Genomic DNA, 23,022 nt, shown 5'->3' with positions numbered 1-23,022 from the left:
TAAAATGTTGGAAAGGCTGTTAAGTTTTGGGAAACCACAAGGGGAAAATTGCAAAGCAACACTGATGATATACAATTATTTAACAGGAGGCATATAAAACCTTGAGTGCAGGGAGGGATGCATAGGGATGTTATTTGTTGCTTTTTTAGCTGTAGCTGAAAAATTATATCATTTACTTTGGACTGTCGTACTAATCTTACCTAGGATTCCTGTACCTCAAAGTTTACTATTATTGTATCATTTGGATGTATCCTATTTTAGTATCCAAAGGATGGTGCTATTCTGATCTTCTTGCCTGGCATGGGGGAAATATCAGACTTGTATGAACAGCTCCAGAGCTCTCTATGTGGACCAAGAAAACAGAAAAAGTGAGTGATGCTCTCATCAATAGAAGTCATGGTTGGTTACTTTTTCTATTTGTTGGTGTTCACTTACTTGTTTGTTCCTTTAAAGGCAGGATATGTCAGGATTATGTCCTTCAAATATTTTTATGCCTTTACCATATTGTCATATACAAACTTTTGTTGGGGCCTTATTTTTTGATAGTGGACATATTACAAGGACACATGGATGAGGTTGCAAGAATGTGATCTAGTAATGACTACCTGAAGCCAATTGTATGATTCTTTCAGAAAGTCTGTAATGAGAATATACATTACTGTGAAGGAATTTGATACCAATCATGAGTAAACTTGGAAAAGTTGCCTTTTGCAGTCAAATGTTTCATGCACTTTTGCTTTCCTTTATGCTAATGAATTTGTTTGATCTCGTCCACTAGATACAAACTGGTACCGCTGCACTCTTCCCTATCAAGTGATGAACAAAATGCAGCCTTTGACAAGCCCCAGGAGGGTGTCACTAAAATCGTCATAGCAACCAACATTGCTGAAACCTCCATCACCATTGATGATATTGTGTATGTCATTGATGCTGGCAGAATGAAAGAGAAGAGGTTTGTAGACCCACGAGACGACATTTACGTTTCTTGCTTTTTTTCTGTTTAATGTATCAATTAACTTACTGTAAACGTGGAAATTTTCGCGGTACATTAATTTTCGCGGATTTCGCGCTACGTTCGGCTAGCGCGAATTCAAAAACGCGCGAATATATCTTCGCAATTTTCTATGCACATTTTGAACGGCCTGGTGCGCTTCATCGATGAAACTGCTACGTAGTACAGACATGTTTACGCATATAGCAGTATCGTCGCACGCACCGCACGCACCGAGCCCACGGCCGATTCGTGTGCTACATCCCCGCGACTACAGGTACTAGTCCTACAGAACATGTATCGAGTAAAATACATGTACTACGTAGTTGAGTGCTTTAGGCCATGGGGTGAAGCTGAAAAAGAGGCTTAGAAAATGGGTTTCGTTCCAGCAACACTGGCACTACTTTCTGAATGCGGATATGTGATGTTTTGTACATCCTAAATGTACTGTAAAAAGTTCTCCTCGAAATATCCTGCAGTTTTTGCGAAAATCCATATTTTATAAACTGCGACCAGCAGCCCAATACACATATCGTAATGGGGCTGTGGATTGTAGCATTTAGGATCATGACAGAGTAGTATCGCGGACAAATGTCAACCTTAAATCGAACAAAAATTCTTCAATTTGAAGACTTACAAGTAAGGTTGAAGTATTGACAACAGGGTTCGTGCAAGGTTTGGTTCTACATATAGTCATTTTCTGTTCGATTTGATGACTTAATATGACTAGGTCGAGAGGAATCTGGGAGAGCTACGCTGAATTGACGGTCAGCGCAGGCGCACACATCACTGCGCACAAATTTCGTATCCATTGACTGGATATTAGATGTCTGTGTGTGCATGCGCTGGCCGTCAATTCAGTGTAGCTCTCCCAGTTTCCTCTCGACCGAGTCACATTTAGTCATCAATTTGAACAGAAAGGAAATATTTGCAGAAGCAAACCTAGCACGAACTCTGTTATCAATACTTCAAATTTATTAATAAGTCTTCAAATTGAAGATTTTTTCCCGATTTTAAGTTGATATTTGTCCGCGATAAAATATCCGTCATGATCCTGTATGCTACAGTTCACAGCCCCATGACGCTATGCGTATGGGGCTGCTGGCCGCAGTTATGCGTATGGGGCTGCTAGCCGCAGTTATGCGTATGGGGCTGCTAGCCGCAGTATACTAGTAGTTCCCATAGTGTTTCTAAGCTGAAATGCATATACACATTTGTAAAGCACTGCTTTTAGCCAGATACTGTACCTAGAAAAAAAAAGTGAAGTTTTGGTTTAATACTTGCATTATATCTCACGTTTCAGCTTTTCCTGATGCTGGCTATGCAAAGGAGGACAAGAGCAAAGTGGTTCCAAGACCATATGAGAGAGAGCACTGACTGACCGTCAGAGGTCAAGGCAAATGCCTTATATTCTGTTCAAAGACATGTTATTAATCAATGACTAATCATTCAAGGCAAAAAAAAAAAGAAAACAAAATCAGTGTGTTTGTTTGTGTGTGTGTCCGCGTGCATGTGGGAGAATCTTATTGTACACACACACACACACACACACACCCACATGCACACACACATACGCACACACATAGTTATGAAGATTCAATATACCCAAGTGTATTAAAATATTATTCTTCATGCCTTGGCCATTTATCACATCAGCATCATAAAAAAGATTATCATAAACATGAACACACACAATGATATAATACATGTACTGATCAGTGCATTACACATACACAGGTGCATAAAAACGCTGACATATTATATACACTCACACGCACACATACAAACTCATTTACACACATGAGACATTACTATTAAACAGATCATATTGTTTATTAGTAAACATGTTTTTCTTTTCTTCTTCTTCTTCTTCTTAAGAAGCTTTAATATACTTAGATCACATAGCAATCACGTTGTTCATGAAATATTATACATTACTTTAGCACTAGAAAATTTAATCTTCATAAAATTTCCTGAAGTTTTCATTGCTATCATTAGGTTACAACATGGTGGGACACTACCTCCTTTCATGTAAGATAGCTCAAAATGAAAATTTAATCTTCATAAAATTTCCTGAAGTTTTCATTGCTATCATTAGGTTACAACATGGTGGGACACTACCTCCTTTCATGTAAGATAGCTCAAAATGATAATCAGTCAAATTTTCTAGTTTTAATAAATTTCCTGGAACATTCCATGGTTCAAATATCCTTGAAAGGGTGTAAAAGTTTTGAAAAATGCCAATATATAAAATAAAGGCAAAATTATAGTTTACCCATTCGTGAGTGAAAACTGTTGGAATCTGCATTGGAGGCAATGTGTACCTGAAAATCTTGGAGAGAATAAAACAGGTTTGGCATTAAAAATTATGATAACATTGCAATTAACATCCAATATCAGAGGATCTGTGCAAACCTGACTCAACTTATGCACAATTTTCATTTGGCTGGTGTGTATTAGTTTTAGCAAACTGATTTTGTACTCACACCTACATTGTACTGACCTTTCTACATGAACATTCTGTTTCAGTATTAATAATAGTTACATATTTTTTTTCCCCAGAGTGGGAGAAACAAATTTTAATCGTAGTCATTCAGTTTTATGAAAAAAAAAACACACTTAGGAAAACATCTTTGTTCTTAGAATAATTCAACCCTAATCAAATCATAATAGTGGGCAGAAATGTTTGCTAAAGGGCGAACAATCACATACTGAGGCAAGGAGTCAAAACATGTTGCATAAACATTGGCATTCAAAATACAGGAAGCAATCTGTATTACAAAGACATTTTATCATGCACAACTTTGGTAAGATGTCAATTCTTGAATATCAATCACATTGACCAAAGCATTGGTGCATATACAGTACATTCTGTTGTTTCTGAACTTTGCACTGAAGTTCTTTGTGTATGTGTGTGAATGTTTCAGTGGTGTATAGGCCTATATATTGCTCCATTTTATCAAGGACAACTTATAGTAACATGACAATGTTTTCATGCTTCAATATCAATCATATTAACCTATTTCCCTTGGCAATTAATGAGCAGGTTGACTCTGTTGCAAATGATGCATTTCACAGGCAACACAGCAGAACCTGAAGAGCTTCCAGAAGAAAATCTTGATCTTGATGTGGGCGTCTTAGGGGAGGAAACAGATGCTCCTGCTGACGGACCAGGCTCCTCCTTCAGCTTTCGTTTCCTAGCGAGATTCAGGCGTTTGCTATCTATAAACCTCTTGTAGCACGTTTCATGGAATCCTATTTAATACAATGGAGAAATGAACAGCAATGATTAGCCGTTGGATTTTGTTAGGGGGAAAAAAGGCTAAATGCTAGAGGGAGGGGTTGAACATTACACTCAATATATCATTAAATGTACGGTAGACTATTGACTGCCAATATTTGAATCTTGTAATTACCAATGCACAGGCCCTAGTACTATGCCAAATCATTAACACCTCATGATCATTGTCATCATCAACTACTTCAACTTGTACTTGCAGTGCAATTACTGATTTTAAATTACATCTACAGCTTTCAGCACCTGATCACATGCAATATCAATTATCATAATTATGAATACAACTGCCTTATCATCATTAATACTAGAATCCTTGGCCTTTCACTATCACCACCACCCACTGCTTTATAGTTTGGCACAACATAATGGTAATCATATGTTTTAGGGAGTTTAATTGTTGCAATTATGTTATTGTCATTGTTGGTCTTTTAGATCTATTTATATCAAATATTAATAAGTTAATTTAATGAGATGCTAAATGTGTGTTTTGAGGGAGGATTCGCCAATTTCGGGGTGAGAGAAACAGGATGGATTTCTACTCCATGGCCATGATTATGAAAATATAAATTTACATGCAGTTTAGACCTTTTTCAATCCAGTCCTGTGTGTCAAGACTTTTACAAAACAATATCACCGATCAGCTACATCAACCTAACCTGGGCTGTACATAGAACAACATGTAAAATTACATCTAGGCGACATTATAACGGCGCTCTGCCATGCCAAGGACTAAGGTGAAATTCAAGATAATTTATCTAAGTAAGGCGTACACGCTAATGGCTAAGCTACTGCATTAGCGCCCATTATAACATACACAAGCAACGTTCATAACATAGCTATTAAACGTTGTACAATTGTACTTGTAGTTATCATGGTCATTAACATTAATTCATTATGAGTGAGACTGCACTGCAGTGTCGACTGCTACGACTCGACTGTACGCACGTAAACTAACCTGTAAATTATCCTACATACTACGTAGGTTGCAGTCAGTCCCCCTGAGCAGCTGAATCACTTCGTTCTGGTCTGCGATTTCACGGTCTCCCCCACTCAATTTGATCCACTCTTTGGCACACAAAATAGGTTTCGTCTATCTTAGGTTTGTCATAGCCGTGAAATTTTCAAACTTCATCGATGTTACATGCATAATAACGCATAATAAGTTTCGGCTGAGCAGACGACGTAGACGCGTCGACAGGCTAACAGGGGGCGGCCATTTTGACTCGTAAACAATAATTCTCGATTCGGATTGGATAACATACATCACATGATCGTTCGCGAATGAATATCGTACACGGCAAAGTGTACATATTCAGCTCCTCAGTGACAAAAAAGTTCACTCTTTCCCCCTAAATTACCAAAATACTGCAGGAGGGTTTGTGTCGAACTTTTTCCTGTAGCCTTTTTGGTTATTTGTTTACACGTAGCTGTGGAGAAATTTTAGTGCCGCAGTTGTCGGAACGAAACAAGCGAAAAAACCAGCTCACCCCATGGCCTACTTGTACTCGCACTCGCGCCGCTCGCTACGTCGCTTATCGTACGCTGGCATCGCTGGATGAAAACAGCTGTACAGCGATTGTGTATTAACCCGCTGCCGAGCGCGAATTTAAGAACCCGCGAATATGTTTTCGAGCCGCTCAGCGCGAAAAATTAATCGCGCGAAAATATTGACGTTTACAGTATTATTTACTTTAAGTTCCTGAATTCCCCCACAAGCAGATGGATTGTGTCTGTTTGGGTTTTATGTAACACTTTTTTTTTTTAATTGTTGGCTATTTATCAATGTGTTATTTCATGAAATTATTCATATATTCCTTGCCATTTGAAAAAACCCACATGACATGCTACTGCTTTTTTTTTTCTGGTGCATTCTTTAAATTCAATAGTGCTTGATTGTTCATTGAATACATAATAGGAAAGGTTCATTCAAGCTGAAAATAAAGGAGCCCTCATTCTTTCAAACATCACACAGATTGTCAAACAAGATGTAATTGAGCTTAGAATTGGCATTCATGAGGCAAGCATTCCACAATATTCTGTTCATGCTGATTATGTGATGAGTTACCAAACTGATTTATTCTTTTATTCCAAGGTGGCTAGTAGAAACCTTTAGAGTTCTCACAAAGCAGATTAGTTATTTAACTAAGTATTACTTTATGCTTTCTGCCATGCTCGTATGCAGTTTACATCCTGATATGACACCTCCTGTTCTTACACCAAGTATTAACTTCAGCTTAGTTTTGTCTGAAATAAGTAAGGACATGTAAACAGGAGCTTCTATCTATATGACTGGTACTCCATGCACACTTTTATAATAGTCTTGATGTATTGAAAAGCAGTATAGAGTAGAAATTATGATTTTTTTTATTACTTATATGCCTGCAGATGGGATGTTATGAATGAGTAAGAAAAAGCTGCATAATATCCTCACCTCTCTGTCTTCTGTCTCTCTTGCTCTACTCCTTTTCTCCACCCCTCCCCTCCTCTCCCTATTCTCTTTCTCCCTAATCTGTCTCTCCTCCTTCCTTCTCATTGTCCTCTTTCCTTCTCCTCTGTCTGTATCTTCTCTCTGTTTGTTTCCATCTTTGTAGGTATGACTCAGGCAAGCGTATGGAGTCCCTTGAAACAGTCTGGGTGTCTAAGGCTAATGCCATGCAGCGACGAGGTCGTGCAGGTCGTGTGGCAGCAGGTGTGTGTTTCCATCTCTTCACCAACCATACGTTTGGACACGTTCTTCGGGACCAGCAGCAACCAGGTATGGTGTGGTCTCTAATGATTACAAAATAATAATGATGATGATGATGATAACAATCATGTGCAAATCTTCTGTTTTGTTTTGTGTTGGATTGTTTGTGGACATGATTTCAATTGAAACATGGACAATGTGGATGGGTTGGTTGAATTTTTTCCCTGCCGTGTAGGCCTATTCTGTCAAATGAGAAATGTTTATGTGCATTTTGATTTGGCAAATTTTGCGAGAAAAGATTTGTGAAATTAAAATGCATGCAAAAGTTCTTGTCTACACTATATGCATAAAATGCCAGAGGCACTTTGCGAAAATTTCATGCAGTGAAAAAAGCTATCAGCTCCAATTTGCGAAAATTTCATGCCGCGAAAATATCATGTTTTACAGTATGGGCATTGGCACTGGTGGTTGTGACCCCTTCCTGTACTTGTTTTGCCAATCAGAGAACAGATTTCCAGAAGTTTACCATTCATGGACTGGAATTACATACCAGAAATTCTAGTAATCTCTTTTGTATTGAAAAGAGTGGCAGTGTTAATGCTTGACTTAGTTTTTGCTTTGCTGGTAACTTCAATGACACTAGTGTTAGGGCTAGTTATCTTCATGCCAATGAAATTGCTTCGCACATAGATAATGCAGCAATATGTTTGTGTGCACCCTGCCTAGAAGTGGACTAGGTACCTTCCAGGATGTAAAAGATTTACTAGTATGTAGACTGATCTTGATTTTGAGAAGTGGGAAGGAATGCTCTCTTGGTAGGTAAAAGATGGCATCCATTACCAAGTGGGCTTGCAATATAGCTAGTGACCAGGACTAACAACAATAAAGTTAGTAAGAGAAGGCCATGTGATATATTATGTCCATGAATATGATATGATATGATGGATTCTCAAATATTGAATACAAGATATATCTGGTTTTTATTAAAGAAAATTTAAGGCTATTTTCCACATCTCAAAATATATCCCATCTGAGGCAAATGCCGAAATGACTATTGTAATATGCAGACTATATGCATATGCACATGTTTAAACCTATAGATATTAGATACACACAGATGGGTGGATTGATTGATATATATGTGTGTGTGTTACAGAATAATACTATTCTCTCAATTCTGTAATTTTTGTTCTCTTACAGAGATCCAGCGAATTCCTCTTGAGCAACTTGTTCTGAGGATTAAGATTTTGGATGTATTCCAGGGATACCATGTTAAGGTCTGTACATGTGCTCATCCAAATATTTTCTTGTAATCAGTCAATTCAGGCTGACTCCATTAATGTCTACAGATGCTAACAAAAGTCGGTTAGCACCATTTGAATGTAGAGAGGTTATCGACATGTGAAGATAAGCAGAATGTGTTGTAACATCATATTAGGAATACTAGGAATTGGGTAATTGAATGACTGGATAAAATACTAATGTTTGAAGGGGCAGAATGAGAGTTTCAACATCATTTATTAGTATATTATCATGGTTTAAAAATATCTGCAATCTAACCCTGTGTTTGCAATGACTTTCAACACTAGTAATTTACTTCTTGTATAACTGAATTACAACATGCTTATATTTCTGGTGGTATGTGTTGTCATATCAAACTGCTTGAGGTATTCAATGATGTATTGAAAAGTTTATATCGATTCATGTTCCTATAAGGATGTTCTCAACAAACTGCTGGAGCCTCCAAAGACTGAGAGTATTGATGATGCTGTGCAGCGACTTCAAGACCTAGGTGCCCTCTCAGTGGAGCAGGTAAATTCATACATCTTTCACTTTCGACTTCTAATATGTATTAAATATTTAGACTTTGCTTGAATGTACAAATTTGGTTTTTATATGCAGAATTTGCATTGCAAAAACTGACACAAATAGTGACTGCATTATTTCTTAGAAATATTTGTGTGATACACAAGTGATGTGTGTACAGTGTGTGTAGATATTTTGTAAAATGAATACCAATAGAGAAATCATTTTGTTTCTTCCTCTTCTTCCTGTATTGTGCAGAAACCTCCATGATGCATACTTCCACATACATGTATGATACACATACAAGTATAAATCAATGAATATAATAAGTATTCATGAACTGAATTCTCATTTACTGACTGTTTCCAACTTTGATGATAAATGAATGTCTAATGCCATACAATCTAATTCTGATAAGACACGCAGTGATATTTTAAGTTCCATACAGGTTCTATGTACAGTATATCGATGACGACTACTTTTCATGATATTGTTGAGTTATTTATGTCGAATCATGTATGGATTAGGCCTTGGTTTCACCTCCATTTTGAATTGACCCACCAGGATTTGACCTCTCTGGGCTACCATCTGGCCTCTCTCCCTGTCGATGTCCGTATTGGCAAGCTGATGTTGTTTGGTGCCATCTTTCAGTGCCTGGACCCTGTACTCACCATTGCAGCTAGTCTCAGTTTCAGATCACCTTTTGTAAGTTCAGGGTCCCCCGCCCCCTGTCTATTTTCTAACTTTAGTTATATTTTGGTGCATGGCTGTGCAAACTACAGCAGATCACCTATTGTGAGTTTATTTTTCTTTAAATTTCCTGTCTAGTTTCTACCCAGGTCGAAAAACCAGTTGGCAACTGGTACTGGTACCAGTTGATTCCAGTTAAGGCAACTGGTTTAAATATGGAAATTGGAATGAGTGACTAGAAATCAACTGGTATCAACTGGTATTCATTCAACTGGTATCAACTGGTATTCGTCCAACTGGAATCAACTGGTACCAGTTGTCAACTGGTATCAACTGGTACCAGTTGTCAACTGGTATCAACTGGAATCAACTGGGATCCAGTTGACAAAATTAATTTGGTGTTGAATTATTTGGGGTATGGTGTTTGGTGTATGTCAGGACATTGTTAATATCTAACCTATCAACTGGAATCAACTGGGATCCAGTTGACAAAATTAATTTGGTGTTGAATTATTTGGGGTATGGTGTTTGGTGTATGTCAGGACATTGTTAATATCTAACCTAACATAATCCTACAGCTAGTCTTAAATCCTATACTTATAACTACATTAAGGCTTAGCCTACATCCTAGACCTAGTTAGTACCAGGGATGTTTCATTCATATATATAGTGCTATATTGCTGTAATGATTTAAGACATGGTTACCAAGTAGATTAAACTTTTATTATAAAAATATGAAAATACCTCATCAGAGGTACAAGATGAAATTGTGAATATCACGGCATTAATATTAAATAAATTTCTAATGCATTTCAGACATTTCTGAGTTTATTCAAATCATAAAAAAAGATGAATTTAACGATATTTTCTCATTTTCACGAAGATAATTTGAATAGCTTATGAATATTCACAAGCAAAAGAACCAGTAAAAACCAATAGAAACCAACTGGTATCAACTGGTATTAGAATTTCGATGATTTAGTGGGTGTTAATATGGAATGAAGTTATGAGCAAGTCCAGTTTGTTACATGGGTATCAAATTGCGTAAACTAATTTGCACACACACCGAAACACACACACGCGCGCACACACACACGCACACACGCACAAACTGGTCAAAATACAGTCTGTCAGGTTGAAGTGTCAACTGATCTTTATATAACTGGTTCCAGTTTCATTTAGTTGAAGTCATTAAGAGTCCAAGTTCACTCACGTCAAATGTTTTGTTTAATTGTGTTTTGTTTACTTTTTAATTCAATGTTTTAACTAAGTTTTGTTAATCTTTTAATTCAGTTTTAATTGATGAACTAATGGAATTCAAAAAGTAGACTTCAGCTTGTGTCAACTGGTACACAATAAGATGTGAACTGGTGTCAACTGGTACCAGTAGACTTGTACTGGTTTCAACTGGTAAGCAGTGCAACTTCAACTGGTATAAACTGGTACCAGTAAGACTTCAACTGGTACCAGTACACTTGTACTGGTTTCAACTGGTAAGCAGTGCAACGTCAACTGGTATAAACTAGTACCAGTAAGACTTCAACTGGTACCAGTAGACTTGTACTGGTTTCAACTGGTAAGCAGTGCAACTTCAACTCGTATTAACTGGTACCAGTATGATTAAACTGGTATCAACTGGTACCAGTACATCTTCAACTGGTATCAACTGGTTTCAGTTAGAATTGCTTATTTTGTTACTGGAAATTTGGAGTTACCATCTGATTTCAACTGGTACCAGTTGAAACCAGTTAAGACCAGTTAAAACCAGTAAAGACCAGTTAAAAATGCTTACTGGTTTCTACTGGTTTCTACTGGTTTTTCGACCTGGGTAACTTCAGTTATATCTTGTACACAGATTTGCAATCACCAACAAACATTGACTTTAATCCCTGCATTAGAGTAGTATACTATGAATTATACAATTATAGTTACTCATGCTCCGTCTTGTTCATAAAATTTTAGATATCATGTTTTTTTTTAATGTGTCTCTGATCATTTAATTACCTTTGTTGTTTTGCCAACCTGTAAAAGAGTTATAGCTACAGTGCATGTTTGCATAGCATTGATTAGTGTTTGCTTGCTTGAATGTGATCTGCTAGGTTCATAGTTGTTTCCCTCATCATGGAAAGGGTGTTTACATTAAATATGAGATTCTTGCATATTCACTTAGCTTGAGATATGTTGTGTGTGTTCATTTTTGATCAGATGACATTCTACGTTTTATCTCCAACCTATAGATGGCGCCATTTGACAAACGAGACCAAGCAGACAAGAAGCGACTGGACTTTGCTGTTGGAAACAGTGATCACCTGACACTTTTAAGGGCATACAAGGTCAGGGCATGAACTTGTGTGAATGTTAAAATGATTTCCCTCAAACCTATATGGTAGCTATTTCCAAGTTTAATAGTCTGGGTGCCAAAGGCTGAACCGTGTTTTACCGTCCACCCAATGTTTTTTGATGGTTTTACCCTATTTCGAGGGTGCTGAATCCAAATCTGGATGATGCAACTCTTGCATCCTTGAGGATTTTGAGATATTCAAGATGGCCGCCAAAATGGCCGCAAAAATCGGAAATTCCTGTGTATTTCCTTCTAAATGGTGAGACATTGAAAACAATTGATGGTTCTAAGCTATTTCGAAGGTGCTGAATCCGAATCTGGCTGATGCGACTCTTGCATCCTTTAGGATATTGAGATATTCAAGATGGCCGCCAAAATGGCAGCCAAATTACCCGGAAATTCCTATGTATTTCCTTCTAAATGGTGAGAAATTCAAAACAATTTATGGTTCTAAGCTATTTCGAGGATGCTGAATCCGAATCTGGCTGATGCGACTCTTGCATCATTGAGGATTTTGAGATATTCAAGATGGCCACCAAAATGGCCGCCAAAGTGGCCGCCCAAACCGGAAATTCCTATGTATTTCCTTCTTTAATAGTGGTGTGTAATTAAAAACAATTGATAGTTCGAAGATATTTCGACGGTGCTGAATCTGAATCAGGATGATGCAACTCTTGCATCGTTATGGGTTCTGAGATATTCAAGATGGCAGCCAAAATGGCCGCCACAACCGGAAATTCCCCTGTATTTCCTTCTAAATGGTGAGAAATTGAAAAACTATTGATGGTTTTATCCTAGTTCGAGGGTGCTGAATCAGACTTGATAAAACTCTTGTATCCTTAACGGTTTTGAGATAATAAAGATGGCCATCAAAATGACCGCCAAAAATGGACACTCAAATGTAGACCCCCTTTTTCATTCTAAATGGTGTCAATTGAAAACAAATTAATTGATGGTTTTACCCTATTTTGAGTTTGCTGAATTTGAAGCTGCAGGATACAGCTCTTGCATCCTTAATGGTTTGGAGATGACAAAGATGGCCGTCAAAAACGGAAATTCCAATGTAGGTCCCCCTTATTCGTTCTAAATGGTGTAAAATTGAAAACAATTGGTGGTTTTACCCTTTTTTGAGGGTACTGAATCCGAACCTGGTTGATGCAACTCTTGTGATTTGGGGGGTTTTGAGAATTCCAAGATGACCGCCAAAATAACTGTCAGTATTGAAATTTTTGAGATCCTATTCAGCACCCTCGACATCATTTTTGTTGTTGCCATTTTTGCGTTCCTTAGGGTTTTGAGATGTCCAAGATGACCGCCAAAATAATTGGCATAAAGTGAAATTCCAATGTTAATATTTTTTTTTCTAAATGGTGAAAATTTGAAAATAAATTGATGGTCTCACCCCATTTCGAGGGTGCTTAAGGTTTTGAGATATTTACAAATGTCCTGTATGAACGGAAATTTCTTGATATTTTCTTACAAATTGTGAAATATTGTGCTATTACGTGAAGCGAGTGCTCAAAAGCAATAATCCGTATTCTTGAATTCGACTCTGTTGAGCAAATTTGTCAAATCAGCCTACAATTAATGGCATCCAAAATGACTGCCACAATGGTATTGTAATATACTGAGATATTCCGATATGTCTCAAACGGAACTTTAACACGTAATGGGAAGAAAAATGATATTGACATCATACTGAAACGTACAAACACAGAGATAAGACTGAAAATTTCTTTATGCACAATTGTTATAAAGTAATGCCTGTGATAGCGAAGAAGGGCTCCGCAGACTGATGTGAAGTTAATCCTTTTTGGCTATAAGAGTAATATTAAATTATGGCCTGCTGATGGTATTTGGTGTTGAAATTTGTCTTGTATTCTTTTGAGTCTCGCCGCGTATTCTGATGAAACTTGTGGCATGTTCTGATTACTTCACTAGAAATGGTTGCATCCATGACCACTATAGTAGATATCAATATAAAGGTAATTTCAAAAGCACTCTGCGTGATTATGATATTCGTAAGTACTGGGCTATCAACTATTAACTTACATGTTGTTGTTTGTTTGTTTGTTTTTATCATTTCTGTTTTTTTACTGCGCGTTACCTGTGATTTTTCCATCCCATCGTGTGTATATATGATATCGTCGCTTGGAAAACAAGACCCTGTATCTGAAATTTTAGTGAAAATGACTTTCTTGACTAAACAGATAATCAGTTAATGATGTCCTGTCCAAACCTTAGCTGTCTTACCCCAAAAATGAAGCTACCATGGCATGTCAAATGAAAGGTTCTCTCATTTGTTATAGTGCTTTTGGCTGCCATGTTTGTTTGCTTTTTGTTTTTGTTTTTTGTTTTTGTAGATACGAGGTTTGTCGCCCCATATATATATATATATATATATATATATATATATATATATATATATATATATATATATTATATATATATATGTGTGTGTGTGTGTGTGTGTGTGTGACCCTGCACCTCAAAACAAACAAAAAGTCGCCAGACATGAATTTTTAGTTAAGACCATATTCTGAAAGAGCAGACTTTTAGCTTTAAAATGATGAATAACTCAAAGCAAATGGACTCTCCTAACCACTAAATATGGAAAGAAAGCACAAACTCTGGAAAAGTGTGGCTCTGAAGTACAGTGTCTATTCAAGCGCTTAATCTTTACCAAACCGTGCTGGCTGTGCGATGAATGCGACAAAAAAAAACAGGAAGTAAACCACCAGAGTAACAACAATGAAGGGATTACCAGATTAAAGTGAAATTATTTATGCCTCATTAACACATTCTGTCCATAATCAATGCCAACTTTCAAAGCAGTAGCACTATCCTTTCAAAAGTTATTAGAGTTGAAAGTGAAGAATGTGGACAAGGTGTTTCAGAAATGAAAAAGGGATTCTAAAGACACACCTAATCACGCTATTCTACCAAAAATGTTCGAGATAAACTGCTAAAAAAAAAACACACTTTCCTGCCCGTTTTATGAAACCAAATTTTAGCGTAATGTAAAAGACGACCGGCTCTTTCAGAAAAGATGAAAAAGTCAAGTTCTGCAAGGTTGACCCATTTCACTTATTTTCAGTCCTCACGCAAAATCATTGTGTGGGACTTTATGTTCGTTTTGAGGTGCACGGTCATATATATATATATATATATATATATATATATATATATATATATATATTATATATATGCATCAAATTGAAGAAAATTTTAAAGCAGAACTATAAAAATGTCCAACTCTTGTCTTCAACAATGTCATCAAGACCACCAATATAAACCAATTAACCAATATGAGTGTTCATGGATGAAACGATTAAAACTGTTCATGGATTAAAACAGGCAATACAAATTGTATTGGGAATCTCAGTAAACTTCTCTACATCACTATCACAATAATGATTGAGATGGGTATGTCTTGTCCACTGATTGTTAGTGTTCAAAACATATCCATGATATGTAAATGAAACAGTGTAATCTTTCAAATATTCAACCGCATCTGTAGTCTTGCATGATTCATTCCTGGCACAGCTGTATCGTACAAACTCCAAGATATCCGGTAAAGCTGGTTTCACTGTACAGCAAGCTCAAAGTGGGATGTACAATATGCGTTCGTTTATCAGCAGAGTATGGTTTGGTTTAGATTTTGCCATTGACGAAAACCTGAAACAGGGTAAAACCATCAAAAACAGTTATCAATTTCTCATCATTCTGGCGAGCATTTTGGCGGATATCTTGAATATCTCCAAACTCTCAATGATGCAAGGGTGGTTTCGTTCAGATTCGCATTCAGCACAGTGATCGAAATAGGGTAGAATCATCAATAAAATTGTTCTCAATTGCGAAACATTAAAATTAATATAGTGTACGTGGAAATTTCCGCTTTTGGCGGCCATTTTGAAATCGGAATAGGATAGAACCATCAATTGTTCTCAATTTTGAACCACTGAGAATGAAATACGTGAGAATTTCCGGTTTTGGCGACCATTTTGACGGCCATCTTAAAAATCTCAAAATCTTCAAGGATGCAGGAGTTGCATCATCCAGATTCGGATTCAGCACCCTCAAAACAGGGGAAAACCATTAATTGTTTTCAATTTCTCACCATTTAGAAGGAAATACATCGGAATATCTGGTTTTAATTGGCGGCCGTATTTCAGCGGCCAGTTTGGCGGCCATCTTGAGTATCTCAAAATCCTCAAGGATTTAAGAGTTGCATCATCCAGATTTGGATTTAGCACCCTCGAAATAGGGTAAAACCATCAAGTATTTTCAATTTCTCACCATTGAGAATGAAATACGTGAGAATTTCCGGTTTTGGCGGCCATTTTGGCGGCCATCTTGAATATCTCAAAATCCTCAAGGATGCAGAAGTTGCATCATCAAGATTCGGTTTCAGCACCCTCCAAACAGGATAAAACCATCAAAATGTTTTCAATTTCTCACCATTTAGAAGAAAATATATGGGAATTTCCGGTTTGGGCGGCCATTTTGGCGGCCATCTTCAATATCTCAAAACCCTCAAGGATGCAAGAGTTGCATCATCCAGATTCGGATTCAGCACCCTCGAAATAGGGTAAAACCATCAAAAAACATTGGGTGGACGGTAAAACAAGGTTAGGCCAAAAAAGTGGCTTTGGCACCCAGACTATAAGTAGTCGAGTTGGCAGACGAGTTGGTGCCAAATGACATAAATGGTTATTCCAAGATCCCAACTGAATATGTAAGTAACTCATTGGCACTGAATTCTCTATAACTTTCTTATTATGAGTCTACATATTTATACTGAAGCTTTGCTTTTACTTCAAATTGCTTTTGAATATCAATCTTTTAGTTTATCATGCAATGGTTAAGTAAATGAACCGTTTCTAGGTGCATATTTGAGCATGATTGTTATTATTATTATTTATTTGTCTTGTTTACTTTGATGACTTCATAGGGCTGGACAACTGCCTTGGACAGAAGTAACTACTTTGGATACAGATATTGCCATGAGAACTTTCTGTCAGTGAAGACTCTTCAGGTAGGTATGATTTCAATGTGTGGAGAGAAAAGTATCTATGAAAGATCATCTACAATAAAGAGAGTTTCATTTATGTACAGTATACCAGACATTTTCGGTTAAGAAAATAATCAGAAAATGTATAGAGCACTAAAACTTTGTTTGTCTATTTGCTTTATCAAATATATTCTCAAGAAGAAATTTAGGCAAAACAACAAAGGAAAGAAGAAGCAATAATTTGTATAAAATTCTGTGAAGGAGGAACTTTGTCAAGATTTCTATGTGGTTCACAATTGTTGCAATAGATGTTTCACATTGTCATGGATCATTTTTTTTTTCTTGTGTTAAAGTGATTTGCAGAATGTTATGAAACAAGCTTTTTTTTAAATAAAAAGATATTAAGCAATTTCACTAAGGTCAATGATGACATGAAATCGAGTAGGGGCAGTTTCTATTCATCAGTTTTTAAGATAGAAGCCCATGGCTAGAGTATATGTTTTCTTAGTCCCACATGTCTGCTTCTGTGTGGTGTAGATGATAGCCAGCATGAAGCATCAGTTTGCTGAGCTGCTCAGCAGTATTGGCTTTGTGGATGTGGGAATGTCAGCCCGCCAGATGGACAGGAAGTCTAACGGATTTGGGGACATGATCCTGAAGGCCTGTCATCCACAGGTATGATATCATATTTATCATATGTTTAATCATGCCATGTTATTGGAAAGACTCAAAAAAAAAAAAATCAAGATATTTAGGAGGAGGAATATTATGCTTTGTGGCTTGATTTACAAAGCTTTCTCATAGTAGTATCATAATCTTCTGTATGCTGTCCAAAATGGACATAGACAAAATTTCCCATCCTAACATGTGTTGTCAGGTACATGATGATTTTTTTTTTTTAAGTTGTAAATTGTAAGTATGTGTACACCGGTGTTTGTATGTCAATCAATTTTCTATAGGGGATTTTAAGGGTTTTAGGGTTTCATTAAGCTGTAATCAATGATATCACAAATACAAATAGTTCTGTCATCCTTAACTGTTTAACCTAGTATTGATTAATATCAAAAAAATTTGCAAAGAAAATGTTGCTAAATATTTGCTTAAGAGTTGACAGTGTGGATGAAAAAAGTTCCAAATCCCTTCCACAAACCATGTATGCATAGAAATGCTAACATACATTATGGTTTGTCAGATGTACCAGCACATGATAAGTATTATTTTTAAGCAGTACTAGGTAGGCCAAAACTGTTTGCTGAATTTCATCAAGCAGCATCTTTGTTTTGCTCTTGTGTGGACTATCATGTGCATGCATGCCATTTGCTTCCTTCTTTTCCTGACAATCATTGAAAAAATAATAATAGACAAAGTGTTTTTTTAATGTTTTTCATGAATAACTGTCATCTTAACATCTCTGTTTCATTACTGCTTTCCCTCTGGACCTAGGTGAATACCAATGCCAACAATGACCGGCTGATTGTAGCAGTACTGTGTGCTGCCCTCTATCCCAACGTGGTACAGGTCCTCACTCCGGAGGCCAAGTACAGTCTGACCAGCTCAGGAGCTATCCCCATGAACCCCAAGGCCCAGGAACTCAAGTTCAAAACCAAGGATGATGGCTATGTGAGTTTAAGGAATAAATCCTGATTTCCTTTTAAGTTGTCTGGGGAAAGAAATTCCTCATACTGTATGTTTTGTTGTGATATTGACTGTCAGAAAGAAGCTTTCATATCAGTGTGTTAGGAGAAACTGAATTCTTACGATAACATATTATGCTCTGCTTCAAATCTAAAATTGCATACTACAGTGGGAACAAGTATCATACATGTAATAAATTTCTCCCACCAAAAAACCCCCTAAAACAACAACTGACCTTATAAATGAACTTGACTGTAAAATCATGCCACGAGTGTCACTGTATATCACTGCACTTTAAATTAGCTTATGATTTGACATTACCTTGTCTTCTTGGAGAAGGTGAAAACGTCGAAGGTAAGAATACTTTTAAAGACAAAGGTTTTGCTTCTTTAAAGGCTGTTTTGAGTAAAGTTTTGTATTGTTTGTTTTATCAACACTATTTAAACAAGATAGAAGTCCCATTATTGCTCATAGCAAGGGATTCAGCAGTGCATTGTGCTAGCCACATATGTATTTGTAAAACTGTACAAGTATAATTACGTGTTACATTCAATCAAGCTTTGTCAGAGGATGAAAAGTATTGTTTCTGCCCCTCTTCTCTCCTACATTACTAAATATCTTCTTGAGTAGAAAAGAAACAAGGGTCTAGATCACTCACACTTGTTTATTACATGTAAGTAGACACTCAAGACTGCTCCCCCCCCCCCCCCCCCCCCACCAAAAAAAAAAAAAAAAAAAAAAAACCACACAAAAAAAAATCATCATCAGAAGTTTGGTATGGAATTAGCAGATGTCCACCCATCAATGCATCATGGTGCAGTATTAATTAATTTGTATTACACTTGTGATGGGTGTGATACAGGTGTACAGCTGTTACTCCAGCATTCTGTATCATCTGTGTCTATGTCATCTCTGTGTCTTTGGTGTTGAGTAGATGTATTCATACATCAGTGACAGTTGCAAATCGTAGCTTACATCCATCCGTACTGTCCTTGTGTGTTTGGTTATGAAACAGGTCTACATTCGTGACTGCAGCATGGTGTCAGTCTACCCATTGCTGCTGTTTGGTGGTTGTGAGCTGAACATTGACCTTAAAGCCGGGGAGTTCATCATCTCGCTTGATTCTGGCTGGATTCAGTTTAAGGTCAAATCAATTGAGGTAACTGTGCCAGTCTTCAAAGGCTAATTCCTTGTTTCTCTCAAAGTACCATATTCAAATTTTATGTGTGTGTTATCGATAGTACATGAAAATTTAAGATGTTGATCAATAAGTAGCTTATTTTTCAGGGAGAATGACTTTGCTTGATAGTTTACAACATGGTTCAACATGTCTAGCATACACCAATTCTGATTTTGACAGAAGTATCTCTTTTGATCTTCAGTTTAGATTTCTTTCAAAAGTCTGTGCAGGAATGGGAGGGATAATCTTTCAAAAGTCTGTGCAGGAATGGGAGGGATAATTGTGTGAAAGTTATACTCTTGCACAGTTGATATAAGAATCTTATTGCTAAATGACTGAGATGTTATTAAGTATTGTACATGTATAGACAAATTCACATTGTAAGGAAAATGTACACAAACAAATATAACGTTTAGCTGAGGTTTTCTTGTGGAGGAAATTGTATGAAGATATCATGTGTTGAGGAACTACAGTAAAACCAGAAACATTTGCAACATGAAACTTTCGCAAATTTCCGCCCATAGAAAAAACAAAACAAACTTATGAATATACTACATGTACTGGATTGTGGAGACAAAAACCTTTACGTGCATTTTAGTTTTGCTTATCATGGTTCCTCACAAACTTTGTGAGTTTCATGTAGGCAAACATTTCTGGTTTTACAATAATAGATTTCAGTAGCTTAAAGGGGAATGCTAGTAACTGATCAGTGGGAATCAGTGGAAATGCTGGGAGATGATTGTTCCAATCCTTATGGGATTCATTCAAGAGTTCATTGTATATCTATTGTTGTGTGAAAATGATTTGCTTCAGAATGGTCTCATATTCAAGTAATGTGCAGTTTAATGCTTCCAGGTTAGCGTCCCTGGTCAGTGACGGAGCATTAATCTGCACATTACTTGAATATGAGACCGTTCTGAAGCAAATCATTTTCACACAACAATAGATATACAATGAACTCTTGAATGAATCCCATAAGGATTGGAACAATCATCTCCCAGCATTTCCACTGATTCCCACTGATCAGTTACTAGCCTTCCCCTTTAAATCAGTTTGTCAGAAAAAAATCAGACAAAACGGTTAATGCCTATCCCACAAAGTGACCTCCCTGACCTTCCCCGACTCCCCCCCTGGCAGGTGGGAGAGCTCATGAGGGAGCTGCGCAGGGAGCTGGATCAGCTCCTGGCTGACAAGATCCAGCAGCCAGACATGGATCTCAACACCTGCCCCCGAGGGAGCCGCATCATTGCAGCCATCGTGCAGCTCATCAGCACCCAGTGATGCTGGGCTCTTGACAGTAGAAGATGTCTGTCTCCTTACGCACAACTGAAAACTGAAGCGCTCAAATGAGGGAGCCATGTAGGGAGTTCCCAGAGACTCCAACCCTCCCGTTTTCGACGGGAGATCTCCCGCCGAAAGCCCATTTTCGCAAAATCTCCCGTTCTCCCGTTTGAGATTTGATTTCTCCCGCCCTGGCTCTGTGTCTCCCGGTGGAAAGGATTTCTTACTTATTGCTATTGTATGTTGAAAAAATAAGCCTTAGATAGCACCAGAGAACATCTAAAACCCTAAGAACTTCGCGCTTCGCACACATCAACTTGGAGTCTCCCGTTTGTTAGGGGTTTCGGGCGGGAGAATCTCCAGATCAGAAGGTGCTTGGGGTTGGAGTCTCTGAGTTCCCAATAGATGAATCTTGCTTGCATGACCAATCAGTGTACTAATAGGTGAAGTCTATCATTAGGAGTTCCAGTACCTGGATGATATATAATTTATAATCATATTTGACTAGTTGGCATGCCACTTAAACATAACATCCTTAATGTGAGATGTGCAATTGGAATTAGGCATTTCTGATTACTGTTTACTTTACCAGTGTGGCAAGAAATCATAACAATAGAAGAGTAATATTGAAAATTATTATAATTTTCATCATCACTATAATCTCATTCATTACTATCATCATTACTTTGCTAGAATTTACAAGGCACATGAAATAGAATTATATGAATGTTTTGCAAATGTGCAAAGGGAATGAATTATTTGACAATGAATTCATGAATTCAATCCTGTCCCATTCAGAAGATTAATCTATGCAAGCAATAACATCAAAGAGTGCCATGATGTGCAACTAAGCCATGAAGGAGATGCTATGAACAACTAAAGTTGTTTTTAATTGTGCATTCGTGTTCAGAAGGGAATAGAACTCTCTGTGAACTTTGCGTATGGGGAAGTTGCAATGTATTGCCTAGATCTTTTATTTTTAAAATCTTGATGAAGGCATGATACATACAATCAGTACAACTCTTCATGGTGGGTATAGTGCAATTATTTGTCACAACTTGGGTTTTCATCTAGCAATGAATTACCAGTAAGTAAATTGCAGCTGTACAATGTAGTATGCAAAAGTGAAAATATGAAACTAGATGTACAGTATTACAAGGCTATAAGCCTGCCAATCCTACAATATGTCTACACTCGATGTAGTTCCGCTAGTATGCTAATACATATATGGAAGTCAGTATGAATTAAATATTTGTCTTAGTCATTGCAACAACAAAAAAAGTTGAGATTGAGAGAAAAGCAAATACATTGTACAATTATACAATTATACTATTTGCATTGAATGTGGTTATCAATGTGTGTATGCAGAAATCAGGAGATGTGAGATACAATGTATTTCAGTTGAGAAGAATACTGTAGTGCATGCTCAAATATTGAAGCATCACAAGTTTTTACCAAAGAGTCTGTGCCATATGCTCCCCAAATTAATGAACTGTTGTACATGTGCTGAGTGGAATATGAGCTTCTACATCATTTTAACTGTCTTTTGACAGGTACATGAGGAGTACAGCATGTATTGATCTGTTTGAATTAAATTTTCTCAATCTAGCTAAAAATGAAAGAACATGTATGGTTCAGGGCGGTCCGTAACCTGAAATTTTAGCGTGTGAATGGAAATCCACATAAATCTTGTTGTTGTACTGGCCAGGATCCAGCCAGGGTCTAGCCATGGTTCTGCAATATATAGGGATATATCTAGATGCTTTGGCTACTACTGTATACGCTATAATTTTCGCATACATAAATTTTCGCGAATTGCTGCTGTCACACATTTTCGCGAGTGGTTAAATTCGCGATTGGGGGACCAGAGAAAAATATGAAGTGGCAAAGAAAGTGTGAATTTTCAACTTACTAGCAAATAAGAATGATACTAGTGATACACTGCATGAAAAAAACTTACCAAACTCTGCGAACTAGTAAGTTAGAATTCAACATTTTTGAAGTGGTTAAGTCCATCGCGCTAGATTTCTGACGAGTGGTCCCCTTGCGATAATGGATTGGCTCTCTACAGTATTCGTAAGTAGACGTGGACGTGCGTAA

The 23,022-nt window shown here is 37.2% G+C and overlaps 1 protein-coding gene across 1 annotated transcript in view; it reads left to right on the top strand.

Annotated features, from left to right (window-relative positions):
- LOC139734611 (putative ATP-dependent RNA helicase DHX57) overlaps positions 1 to 21,206 on the top strand; it is a 33,412-nt gene extending 12,206 nt beyond the window's left edge. The window contains exons 14-25 of the mRNA XM_071645395.1: positions 262 to 368; positions 779 to 952; positions 6,881 to 7,044; positions 8,176 to 8,252; positions 8,692 to 8,787; positions 9,346 to 9,486; positions 11,709 to 11,804; positions 16,767 to 16,850; positions 17,364 to 17,501; positions 18,270 to 18,446; positions 19,477 to 19,620; positions 20,779 to 21,206. Of these exons, the coding sequence (XP_071501496.1) occupies positions 262 to 368; positions 779 to 952; positions 6,881 to 7,044; positions 8,176 to 8,252; positions 8,692 to 8,787; positions 9,346 to 9,486; positions 11,709 to 11,804; positions 16,767 to 16,850; positions 17,364 to 17,501; positions 18,270 to 18,446; positions 19,477 to 19,620; positions 20,779 to 20,922 (1,542 nt within the window). The 3' untranslated portion in view covers positions 20,923 to 21,206. The remainder of the gene's footprint in view (positions 1 to 261; positions 369 to 778; positions 953 to 6,880; positions 7,045 to 8,175; positions 8,253 to 8,691; positions 8,788 to 9,345; positions 9,487 to 11,708; positions 11,805 to 16,766; positions 16,851 to 17,363; positions 17,502 to 18,269; positions 18,447 to 19,476; positions 19,621 to 20,778) is intronic.
- Positions 21,207 to 23,022: the final 1,816 nt, after the last annotated feature.

Source organism: Diadema antillarum, unplaced genomic scaffold, assembly GCF_040938485.1.
Source record: "Diadema antillarum isolate AM-2024a unplaced genomic scaffold, OU_Dant_1.0 seq00000533_RagTag, whole genome shotgun sequence".
In the NCBI taxonomy this organism is placed as follows: Eukaryota; Metazoa; Echinodermata; class Echinoidea; order Diadematoida; family Diadematidae; genus Diadema; species Diadema antillarum.
This window is presented reverse-complemented; position numbering and strand designations above follow the sequence as displayed.